The 12656-nt window shown below is 38.1% G+C and overlaps 1 protein-coding gene across 6 annotated transcripts in view; it reads left to right on the plus strand.

Moving 5' to 3' along the window:
• LTBP1 (latent transforming growth factor beta binding protein 1) overlaps positions 1–12656 on the plus strand; it is a 191993-nt gene that overhangs the window by 38220 nt on the left and 141117 nt on the right. For all 6 annotated transcript variants that reach the window (XM_039568826.1, XM_039568825.1, XM_039568827.1 and 3 more), the window contains exon 4: positions 11209–11384. In XM_039568826.1, coding sequence (XP_039424760.1) covers positions 11209–11384 — 176 coding nt within the window. The remainder of the gene's footprint in view (positions 1–11208; positions 11385–12656) is intronic.

Consider the following 12656-nt stretch of genomic DNA (forward strand, 5'->3'; position numbering starts at 1 on the left):
GTCCACGATGCAAAGTTGTGTTTCACAAGTAACGAAGCCCTGGAACGGCCAGTAATGAAATAAATGAGGGTTCTGCTGTTGACTTCAGTGAAATCAGGATTTTATGCTAGTGTCTGGGAAAACAGCTTGTAGGAAAACCAGTTTAACTGTTTGGTTTTCTTTTGCTGATGTACCAAGCAGTGTACCAACCTTTCATTGTTAAAAACTTGGCAGTATCTTATTAGGCGGTCATGTAGATCTTTGTTCCAGATAGGGAAGTGGAGAAAAGAAAAAATGTGTGCCTACTCTATGCAAACTTCTCTGTCTCTGGAGCAAGCTGTATGGCTCAGTAGAGCAGTATCAGTAGGAAAATTGAGAATTTAATGCAGTTTAACTTTTGTCCTTGACCTCAGTGCACTAGGAAATCTTACCTTTTACTTAATTATTTTAGAAATAAAGCTAGGGCATAATTATGATATTAATTATAATTACAGCATTTGTTGGGCTCATTAGCAGTGGAGGGGTGAGGCACTACTGAATTGAAATCTACACTCACTTTTCGCCCTGTAATTTTTGCTGAAAATCATGAACATTTCTCAGACAAAAATATTACTGTCTTTGTATTATCTAGGTTTGCTTTCTGAAAAATTATTTTAACACAGTTTTCAAGCAACCAGTCTTTTTATAGCAGGATTAAATTAAGCAAGTAAATGAGGAAAACCAGCCTATTTTTAAATCTAGATTCCTTGCATGTTGTTTTTAGATTTTCTAGCTGTATGAAATGTTGTAGTGATCTATATATGCCAAGAGTTACTGTTGATGTACTAAGCTTATTTTTTCTTTCTTTAATGTCTGAAAGTAAAAGGTATATATTGTATCTCTCCTGATTCTGGGACACTAAGCCAATGTAGAAATATTCCTAAAGTGCTCCTATTAAGCCTTAAAGTGATTGCTCATGTAACTAAAATTTACCATAGCTGGTCTCCGTTATTGAACAAGCTTGATAATCTGATAAACAGCATTGTGGTGGAGGTTGATTATTTTTATGATATCTGTAATGGAAGTATAAATAAAGCATGTTGATTTTTGTTAATCTGTTGTCAAGGTTCTTTGTCAAGGTTCTCTCTGCAGAGGAATTTCTTAGGTTACAACAGTGAATAAATGCTTTATTAGTTCTGTTAGCTTTAGTCTGTTCTTTGGCTTTGCTGAAGTGACCCTTTTACATCAGGAATCTTGTACTGACACAAAAAGAATGTAGACACAAACATGCTGTTTCTCTGGATGTTATTTTTCTGAAAATGCATGATGATTGGACACATAGTTATAATGCATGCGTTTACTATCTTAATTAATTAGAAAATACTTTTCTGTGTAATGTTATGTTCAAATTATTTGTGTATATATGTCACAAGATTTTGGAAGCTCCTTAGCTCCATAATTAGACTCCTGGTAAGTGTAACTGCTTGCTGCTGTCCCCCCTTTCTCTGGTTCTGCCCACAAATGGAAGCATTCCATTTTGGTGATGACTTAATATGAAGGACAGTCTTTATTGCTCAATTTTGTGGTATGAAGAAATAGATCATATGATTTTTTTAATCTAGTTCAGCTAAGAAGGTAATCATACATTTAAAAACTTAAATGTTAAAAGTATTCTTGGCCTAATGCAAATACTATTTCTACATCCAAAACTTTTCACCACTCATCTTTTCACCCTCTGGGGTACAGCACAACATGTACTTCTGTCCTTGTCATGCATCACTTCCAGACTTCCCAGATCTGGCAAGAAGCATGCTATTGTTTCACCACTTCAATTTAGGTGACTGCTGTGGAGAACTTGGGTAAACTTTGGGGTTTGGGTTTTTTCTGACCCTCCATTGCTAAATTTTGTGGTGTAACTTAGGAAGAGCAGTCCCCAGGGTGTTTCAGGGAGTGTACCCTGTAGCCAGTACAGACGGTCAGAGTTTCTTGCTGCTCATTTCATATACCAGAAGGAGCTTCTGCTGATGAATACACATACTGAAGTTGGAGTCTGGGTTTAATCTTGAAATTTTAAAGGCTTGCTCATCCTAAATTATGGTTCATGTCAAGTAAATTTAGAAAGCCTTCAGTAGATATGTTTAAGCTTCTGAATGTGCAGCAACCATTTTCCCATTCAAACACGAACACATAATTTGTTCTCCTGTGAGCACTTCTTGTGTATAGTACTTGGGCAAAGTCAGTATTGTATACATCTGCTAGTAATTGCTTATGTAAGAAATCAGTATGTGTTATTGAGGGATAAAGCGCTCCAACTTGCACACCTGCCACTTCCTTAGCAGGAGAAAAATAAGGTCTGTTTGCATTTTTTATGATATTAGGAAACTGATATCCTTAAGCATGAGGATTTCTGACTTTTCAGTGATCTCAGTCAAATTTGAGGTGTGCTCATCAACTGTTTACACTGGGATTCTTGAGAGCAATAATGATCAATTATATCTTGTCATAGTTCTGATTATTGAGAGCAATAATGATCAATTATATCTTGTCATAGTTCTGATTATGCAATATGTGGAAAAAGTATTTATTTTTTTAGCTTAGAACTTACTGCAGTTAATTTTTAATTTAGAGTTAGTTTGTGTTTTTCTGTCATATATTCCCTAAGGAGTTTCCTCTGGAACCAGAGTTTGGTTTTCCCCTGCCTGGGTGCTTTCTGGAGACTCATAGCTTTGTGAATATTAGTGCCTTTAAAAGCTTTCCTTGTTATTTTCCCTCAGCTCTTTGCACCTCAGTAATGCTTTGAGTTTTATCTTTTAATCCAATTTTGTTCGCTGGCAACTTTCACGGGCCGATGTGAGATGAGAGTCTCTTGGTTGTTTGGCTGCAGTTGGCATAGACATCAGTTATGTGTGTGACACGTTGTGGTTGCTTGTGATGCACATTTTCATGTTTATCAGTGCTCAATTTCACCTCCAGTCCAGGTACTCAGAGTCCTTGTCTCTTCCTGTCTAGCCACCATTAATTTTCTTGGGGTTTTGTGTCTTTTCCTACTTGTACATAGGTCTAATTTATAAAAAAGTTGTAAACCTATGATGTATTCTTTTATATCTGGCTCCTTCTGAGAAACTCTGTCTATATCAGCAAGATCATACTTCTAAAACATTTTCTAGACATAGCAAGCAGTAGTGAGAAAACGTTTTTTGCTAATCCGTCTGCATCTTTGCAAAAACTTGATGGGGTAGTTACTTGCTCTTTCCATTTATGTTTTTCATGAATTAATCTGTCAGGATACCAAGGATAGGCCAAGGTTTTTGGTTCTTTACTAGCATTTTTACTTTTATTTAGGTATTATATTCCTAAATTACAGATTTCTGCTTAATTCAGCCAAGGGCGTAAGTGTATTCCCAGAGAGAATTTATCCTGTGTAAATATATAATTGCTAGTCTGGAAGACAAAATAATAACTGAGGGTTTTCTGAACTACTGTAACAAAATTACATATATTTTTAAATTACTTGTTTGCCTGAAGTGAGGTATTATCAAACCATGTATATGTTAGTAGACTTCAAAAAGATACAATTAATTTATATTCAAGAAAATGAATCTGTTATGTTCCAGATATTTGCCCATTCTAAGTTTGCAACACTATTTTATAATTTAAGATTTCTTAGTAGTCTCTTGTAATACAAATCTTCAAAGCTTTTTTTCAAATTTCAAATAAATTACATCAACCTACTGGGCTCTTTGTCTCCTGTTTTTTTTAACATGCTCAAGAATTTAAGTAGATTAGTAATGCGTGGTTTTGCTTTGCAGCAGCTGTGCTCGCTTGCCTTTATTGTATAACATCCATTGTGGGAGTTTGTTTCTATTTTTAGTTGTCATTTCAGCATGCTTTTCTAATACCAAAGTCTGTCTCATGGGTCGACAGATTAGAAATGATCACTAGTTAATATGTCTTTATCTGAGTAATTTTTTTTATTATGCAGTGTCAGTGTAACATGCCACTAGTACTATGGAAACAAAAGCAATTTTTCTGTAGAAAATGTAATGTAAAAAAGGAAAGGGAAAAACATACATGAATTTACTGAAGATGATGTATTGAACTGACACAGTGCTGTGGTTAAGTAAATCTGCTACTAACTAGTGAATTTCATCTTGACTCAGTGGTGCAATATGTAGTGGATGCTTAAAGGTCAATTTCTTAATGCAAGTGTTGGTGATATTAGCAGCCACTCTTTAAAAGCTGAGTTTGATCCTGACAAAATATCTTACCTGACTGTAGTATTATCAATGTAGCATCCTGGAAAACAACAACAAGGAACCACAAAACAAAGAGTTAACCAATAAAAGTAGAGGAACAAGAACAAGTCAGCCACACATATAGGTTTTCTGTTGTGGAGATTTTTCTTTTTTTGCCTCCTTGAACTTTACTGGTAAGAGGTGTCTGGAAAGTTGAAGATGTATGTATAGCTGGAAATCTATATAAAATAATCCAGATGTCAAATTAGTTAATCTGGATTTGTGAAAAGCTTAATTGGTTAAGTGTTAGTGAAAGTATGCATGAGGTAACAAATAATTTGTAACTCCTAGTTGTTCATTTGGTGCATGGTGAAAAGGGAGGTTTGTGAATTGCTGTTACTGTGAGACTTAGGCGCAGCTGGTTTGTGTTCATCATTGCCTCAGATTTTTCTAGCCTTCATGCATACTGTTTCTTTAATGGTGGTTTAGGATACTTGAAGAATACTTAAGACAGTATAAGAAGGTTTTTAAAAATTTGCATAACTTGTATCTTGAAGGCACTCTGGGAATAGGGTGGGGTACACTTTCTGTGCTTAAATTAATGAAAAGATGTAGTAGGCAAGCTTTCCTTTTTTTCACTGCTATAATTACTATTTATAATTTAAGTATTTTACAGAAGGAATATTCTTCAAATTTAATCTTTGAATGCTGTATTACATGAGGAATGCTTGCCTGCTCTTGCATAACTTGCAAGAATTGTAGCTTCCTTCAGGTTGTGTGACTGAGAACCTGTATTGTTGCTCTGTATCTGAATATTTAGCCAACAGATACATTTCTTTTGCCTTAAGAGATCTTTGTGCTTTTTGACATCTAGGAAACGAATCACTGCTTATGATTCTGAAAAACTCAGTATTTCTTTAGAAATCTGGAATAATGTTCGTAATTTACGCGTTTCAGTTTGTGCTGTTTGTGAAAGATGAAATGTATCAATGGAGTCATAGTTGTGCTGTTTTCAGATGGTTTTGTTTCACAGAGCTCTAGTTCAGCTCTTACACCAGGTTATGATGGCGAATTCAGTTGAGTCTGCAAATACAGGGCTGTCTTTATTAGCAAATACTTAAGAGTTAGATAATCCCTGAAAGTGTCTTGGACAGGGCTGTTACCACAGAAATTATATATAAGATGGGCAAAACTGGTACTTGTGGATAAAAGTTAACGTTTCACATTTCTGTGTGAACCTTTATAAACAGCTTTGAATTCCTTTTGCCCTTTTTTATCTTGGTGTAGATTAAATATTTCTTTATTAAGATTTGTATTTGTTGTATTACCTTATTTACAAACCAAATCAACTTGATGATCAAATAAGATTTTTTCTATATTATAAATAACATTCTAACTCTTTAAGGTGGTAAAAAAAGTAGGAATTAATAACTTGATGGTGTTATTTGAAAACTAATTAATCTTACCAAGCTACTGTCTTTGCAAAATTTGCCTTGGGATAAATGTAGTGCAAAGATATAAATCAAGGCAGTTTTATAATGAAGATATTAATGCAACATTGTGGGGTTGTTATTATAGGATGTGCAGGTCTCAGTGCTTGTTTTGCAGTGTTTGCACTGTGTTTCAGGGACAGGACTTTGAAATATGCATTAAAAATATATATTTGCTCGTAAAATCAATTTTGTGCAGAACTTTTGCAATGATGAAAATAAAGAAAAGCTGAATGCTTCTCTTTCATCTCTTGCTACTGATAGGACTTTGTGAAATAGGCCATCCTTGCTTAATGATGGGTATGATCATGTAAAGGCCTTTGGAGAGATCCCATCTGTTCATCATCAGCTGAGAAGTTAAACTTTTTCATGTACCTTTAAAAAAAAAAAAATCTATCAGAAGCAGTGGAAGGAGGAAACAGCTGGTAAAGGTCAGGCTGAACTAGCAACTGAATTTTGACAATTTATGTGGTGGGGGGTAGGGGTTAGTTCTATTCTAATGCCTTTTGAACTGGCCTGCATATTTCCTTTACTATCTCATGGTTCTAGAAAATACTGGTTTTCTTCTTCTCATTTTGATTTTTCATTGTGACTTTGGGAGGAGGTAATGAAGGAGTTAATTTGTACTCTTGCATGAAGCAACAGTGTTAACAATTCATATTTTCTCAAGTGTTGTTAGCTAGGAGCCAAGCATGGGAGCATCAGACTTAAAGAAAATAAAATAAAGAAAGCAACCTGCGTGAGATTTGTCTTAGTTTAGTCTAGACAGTACTTTTCATGCCAAATGTTGTCGATATCGTTTCTGCTTGCCAGAGTTACTCTGATACATCACATTCTTTTGTTGGTTTATCAAGCAAGAGAGCTTTCTTTTGCATGATAGTTGGCTGAAAATGTTTCTTCCTCCTCTGTAGTGCTCTTGTAACCTTATTAGCATGTATCATATTGTTTGTTTGTTGAAGGTGCAGTTAGACATTTGTTTATCTGCCTGGTGTACACTTCAGCAGTGGAAAAGTTTTGTCAAGTTTATTAGGTTAATGGCAGTTATACACCAAGATGATCAAAACTGAGCATAAGTATGTAAGAAAAAGGGTCTAGACGAGTCTTAACTTTGATTTCGTGTGATTATTGTAAGCATATACCTTGGTGATATAGATTAGGTGATTTAGTCTGCATTGAAACAAAAATTATCAACTTGCACATCACAAGGAGGTGTTTCCTTTTAAAGAACTGGTTTGCTAAAGTTTACAGCTGTCCTGTGTAGTATTGAGTAAACCACTCTTGGAAAACAAAGCTGTCTTAGCACTAATTCATTAACATTAATATTTAACGCAAACTAAATTAAGGAAGAGAATTATAATACCTGAGAAGGAAGGGGCAACTTTTGTAAATTCTAGTGGTTAAGCTTTCAGTCTCCAATGTATGGCATTCATAATTTTGGTATGGCATGGTGTGGTGTTGGGTTTTTTAAATGATTTTTAAAATTTTTATTGTAATTTCAAGTGTTACAATGGACTTTTGTAGGCTAACAGTTGGGCTTCAGTGTGGCTGGATGTGTGGCAATATAAAAGGTAATAATAAAAGTAAAAGGATCTAATACTAACAAAGTAGGCCTTGTTGAACACGTGGAGGTTGGGGCAGCCTTGGCTACAGTGACCATGAGATTGTGCAGTTCAGTATCTTTCATGAATGAAGAGAAGCAGCAATTAAGATTGCAACCGTGTGGATTTCCAGAGAGCTAACTTTAGCCTATTCAGGGACTTTCTTGGATGAATATCATTGGAATGTGCCTGAAAGGAAGAAGGATCCAAGACAGCTGGTTAATATTCAAGGATGACTTTTTTCAGGCTCAAAAATGATGCATCCTGATGAGCATACAGTTGAGCAAAGTGGGCAAGAGGCCTGCGTGGATTAACACAGAACTCCTGTCAATACTCAAGCACAAGTGAGAGATACACAGGAGAAGGAAGCAGGGACAGAAGACTTAAAACATAGAGATGTTGTCCGAGTGTGCAGAAATGCAACAAGGAAGGCTGAGGCCCATCTGGAGTTAAAAACCTGGCCAAGGATATCAAGTACAGCAAGTAGCTACATCAATAACAAATGGAAAATGAAGGAAAATCTGGGCCTGTTATTAAATGGAGTGGGGACTCTGGTAACAGAGAATGCAAAGAAGGCAGAATTACTGAATGCCTTCTGTCCATCAGTCTTCACTGACAAGACCAGCACTTAGGAATGTCTGACCTAGGAGACCAAGGAAAAGGAATGGTGGAAGGAAGATTTTTGCTTCATCAAGGAGGATTGGGTTAGAGATCACCTAGGCAAATTTGAGATCTGCAAGTCCATGGGCTGTGATGGGATGCATCCATGAGGGCTGAGAGAGATGGCAGACATCATAGCTAGGCCACTCATGGTCATCTTTGAAAGGTCATGGCAGTCAGAAGAGGTGCTTGAGGACTAGAGGAAAGCAAAATGTCACCCCAGTCTTCAAAAAGGGCAAGAAGGAGTACCCAGGCAACTACTGCCTCACCTCTATTTCTGGAAATTGAGGCTTGTTCTGGAGGCCATCTTCAAGTGGAAGACCAGAAAGTGACCAGGAATAGTCAGCATGGATTCACCAAAGGTAAATCATGCTCTACCAACCCAATTGTCTTCTAAAGTGACAAAACTACCTGGATGCATGAGGGGAGAAGAGTGAATGTTTTCTACCTTGATTTCACCATGCCCTTTGACAGTGTCTCTCACAGCATCCTTGTAGGCAAACATGGGATGTGCAGACTGGAGGAGTGGACAGTGAGGTGCTTTGAGAACTGGCTGAACGGCAGAAGACTTGACCAGGTCTCTCATATTGCTCACTCATTCATCAGTGACTTGGATGAAGGGGCAGATGCCTCCTCAGCAAGTTCACTGATGACACAAAGCTGGGAGGAGCAGCTGATACCCCAGAGTGCTGTGCAGAAGGATCTTGACAGGTTGGAGGATGAGCAGAGAGAAGAACTGTCTGAAGTTCAACAAAGGCAAATGCAGGGTCCTGCACCAGCACAGGCTGGGGACCAGTCTGCTGTGAAGCAGCTCTGGGAAGAAGGGCCTGGGGGTCCTGGTGGACAGCAAGGCATCCATGAGCCAGTAGTGTGTCCTGGTGGCCAAGAAGGTCTGTGGTGTCCTGGACTGTGTTAGGAAGAGCATTTCCAGCCCCTCTACTCTTCCCTGGTGAGGCACATCTGGAATGCTGTGTCCAGTTGTGGGCTACTCAGGAGAAGAGAGACATGGAGCTCCTGGGAGTGGGTCTACTAATCAGAGATCATTATGAAGACCCTGCTTGAGCAGAGGGGTTGACCCCACCAGTGGTCCCTTCCAATCTTGAGCATTCTGGGATTCTGTAATGCTTTACAACTTGTTATAACCTTAACAAAAAACAGTCAGCCACTTAAATGGCAGCATTTGTATCTAGTATTTTGATCTCTGTTGTATATTCAGTATAGACACTCTTTTATGGCCAAAACGAGAAGTGGATGTCCTTATGGATAGGCATCAAATGAGGTCTGTTAGAAAAAAGAGGTTGTGCAGGAGTGATTGCAGTGACTCCTCAAAGACAGGAAATTCATATGTAAGCAGTTGTGAAGGCAATGACTTCAGCTTTATCTCAGGCTGAGGGTTTCCTGGCGATACTTCTTATCAAACTGTGTTGAGTTCCAAGCCTGACCTCCAATGCCAGTGAAGCCTCTCTTTTGATCTTCTTGTAGGAACTCTAAAAACAATGTAGAAAATACAGTATTCTCTCTTAGTCTGGCAAAAGGACTTTTACGGAATGTAATGAGACTGTGTAAGTGCTGTATTAGAAAAATCGACTTGGAGACAGCCTGAGCAGTTATGTTTCTGTTCTACATAGGAGGCTTAGAATGTCACTATTAATGAATGCTTTTGTTAACTTGGATCAATTTGAGAAAAAGAGCATCTGTGTGGGACAAAACTCCATTGTTTGTTCTAACCACAAATCCATTGGCTACAGCAGTTACTAAGCATCTTGAATAACATGACCAAGGAGTTAGGCATTGCTTTGGAGATAGGGGCTGGCTCAGGCTCCACATATCAGAGAACAATGCAGTAGTCATACAAGTTCTCAGCTGAAGCTCTGCAGTCTCACCACTGTGGGGAAGTGCTGCTCAGCTCTCCTTTATGATATAGGGTTCATGACTTATTCTCAGAGGACAGTTATTTACCCTGCAGAACTGTGGCTCCAAGGGATGATTGTTACGAATCCCGTAACTTTTTCTCCCATTTTTTCCATTTTTGAAGGCTGAACTAGTTACTTTATTCTCAGCTGAGAATAAAGTGAGAGAGGCTTGCAGCATCCCACTCTATATGCCTTAATTTGAGCAAAGGACAATGTAGTCCTGATAGCCACTGCTATTAGGTTAGTAATTGATACTACTCTTCATGGAGTGTGTCTCTTTACAGTCTGATCTGCAGTAGCTACAACTACCACATTATTAGTAGGTTTGTTACTTGAAAATGTGCTATTACTTGCTATGCAGTGAGATTTTCCAGCCTCAGGGCCCCAAAGAACCTTGCAGTTTCATTGCATGTAGCTAAGAGCTGCCCAGTCTGCCGCCTTGTTTATTGCTGGAAGAGTGAAGGCCGGTTTGTTAATGAAGAAATGATTCCTGATGGTCACTGAATAACCATGGGCTTTTTGATAGGGATGGGAGGGAATTGTTATTGAAACTTGGCAAGGCCTTGTGCAGTGAGAAGCTGAGGTCATAGGGAAGAACCAACCATATGAGGAAGAACTAGCAGTGAGTGAATCTGTGAACTTGAAGGAATCTTCTTGTTTGACAGGAGGGGAAATAGTTTTACTGTTAAGGGAAGCCATGTGGTTATGGGACGTTTGTCAGAGATGTTCAGTAGTGCAGGAAAAGAGAAAGTGGGTGGGCAAAGTAATGCAACTCTGGGACATAAAACTTGTAAGGAGGTGGGAAACAGGCTGAAAAAGGGGAAGAGGAGCAGTGCTTTGCTCTGTAGCTAGAGGAATATGGTTAAGAAGGAAATGGTTTCTGGGACTAGAGGGGGAAAATCAGCTGGGTTTTGGTTCTACTTAATATACCTTGTACAAAATGACAGTTGTAAGAAATGGAATAAGGTTTGAATGCATCACTGCTTCTCTGACCAGTCTGGAAAGCTCTGTGTGTTAAGAAATTTGATCTTCAACTGATGATTTTGATCAGGGCTTTTCCCTGTTCCTCCCTGTTTTCTGAGCTGTCCATGATATTTCTCTTTCCATGTCAAAAACAAAGTTGTGTAATCTCTGTAGTCTTTCTTTGTTAGGAGTTTGTTGAGCTGACACGACAGTGAGGGTGCTAAATGCATGGAAAATCAGGTGCTTACTTGTAAGGTAGTAGGTTTCCCAAACTGTATTTTGAGAATTTGGAGTACAGTTGAATTTATCTTCAATCTTTTTACAAGTAGTTTCTAAGTCTAATTTATTAATTCTTACATTATTCTGTCTTTTCCATCTCTTTCCAAAACAGGATGATACCCCTTTCATCTCAGACACTAATGATGAATCTTCATCATGGCCAAACACAGGAATATGTGATTAAGCCCAAATACTATCCAGTAAAAAAAGTGATTTCTGGAGAGCAGTCCACTGAGGGCTCATTACCACTGAGACTGGGCCAGGATCAACCTGCGTCACCTTTGCGATGTGAGTACAACTACAAAAAACATAACTCCTTCTCTCCCCTCACAAAGCCCCCACTCCCCTGTTTTTAAGATCTTGAAATTCTCTGCAGTAACACTTGAAGACAGAGAAAGCTTAAAATAACTATACATGAGAATTCTTAGATTAGCAAATGCTCCAATATTCTGCATTTTGTGGAGAAGCAAAACAGATTTCCTGGATGAAAAAAATATTGAACCTGATTCACTGTTGAAAATTCTGCATTTCTAGGTAATAGTTTTTTCTTCAGAAAAGGGTGCTTTTTGAATGCTTTGCTAGAATGGGCACAACTGTGAGTGTAGTCAGTGTCAGTATGATGGATACACTTTTTGGAAAGCTGGAGTTCAGGATTGTGGTCTCACTGGTGACTGTTTTTCTCTATATTTAATTTATTATGTGTTTATGAACTTCTGCACAGTATGGAGGCTGCCTGAGAGTTTCTGCTTCATATTTATAAAAAAAGATTGTGTAGGTGCCCAGCTTGTGGCCTTGGCTCATGCCCCATTGTGTGCAGAGCTTGAGGACAAGTTTTGGCTTAGAAGATGAAGAGCTTGATGAATTATGGGTTAGGTATTACAGAACGTCTGCTGGCTTGATTTGGAGAAAAGTTCCTGCAGTTGAATAATGGACTGATTAACATTGAGACTTTAAGGTACTTGCAGTCTCCTGACAGACTTCCTTTGCTGTAGCACAAAGAATTATGTTCTGCTGAGGTTTTAGGGAAGAGCCTTTCCTTCTAAATCTTTAAATAGAATTCCTTTGTGTATCTTTGCATTTCTACATTGCACATCTTTATGGTCTGTCAATTTATACTTAAATACAACTCCCTGCTTGCTTTTCTTCAAGTGTAAGTTTGTGGATGGTAAATGAGACTATTGGCTGTAATGGGAACAACAGTGGGCAGCTGGAGGTCTTATCAATTAACACTTTTAGAGTGGTGAAGTATACTCCTTGCAAAGCTCTATCTCCCTTTCTTAGAAGTCTCAGAAAGATTTGGTTTTCTTTTTGTCACACTGTCAACATCAACCAGTAGTCTCTTTTGTAAATAAGATAATACTGCTTTTTTTTCCAGTCAGCCCTCATTTTCCTTCAAATAAAATATTAATGGCCACTGGGACTGGATTGTGTCCCTCTCTTCTGACTCTTACTAGTCAAAGAGTGTACAAGTTCCAGGTTGTATAGTTCTCCAGTATTTGGAGTGACTGTTCCAGGTTGGATGGCAGCCAAAAAAGTCTTTCCTCTTACCCCCATTTTTCA

Source organism: Corvus cornix, chromosome 3 (genome assembly GCF_000738735.6).
Source record: "Corvus cornix cornix isolate S_Up_H32 chromosome 3, ASM73873v5, whole genome shotgun sequence".
NCBI lineage: Eukaryota > Metazoa > Chordata > Aves > Passeriformes > Corvidae > Corvus > Corvus cornix.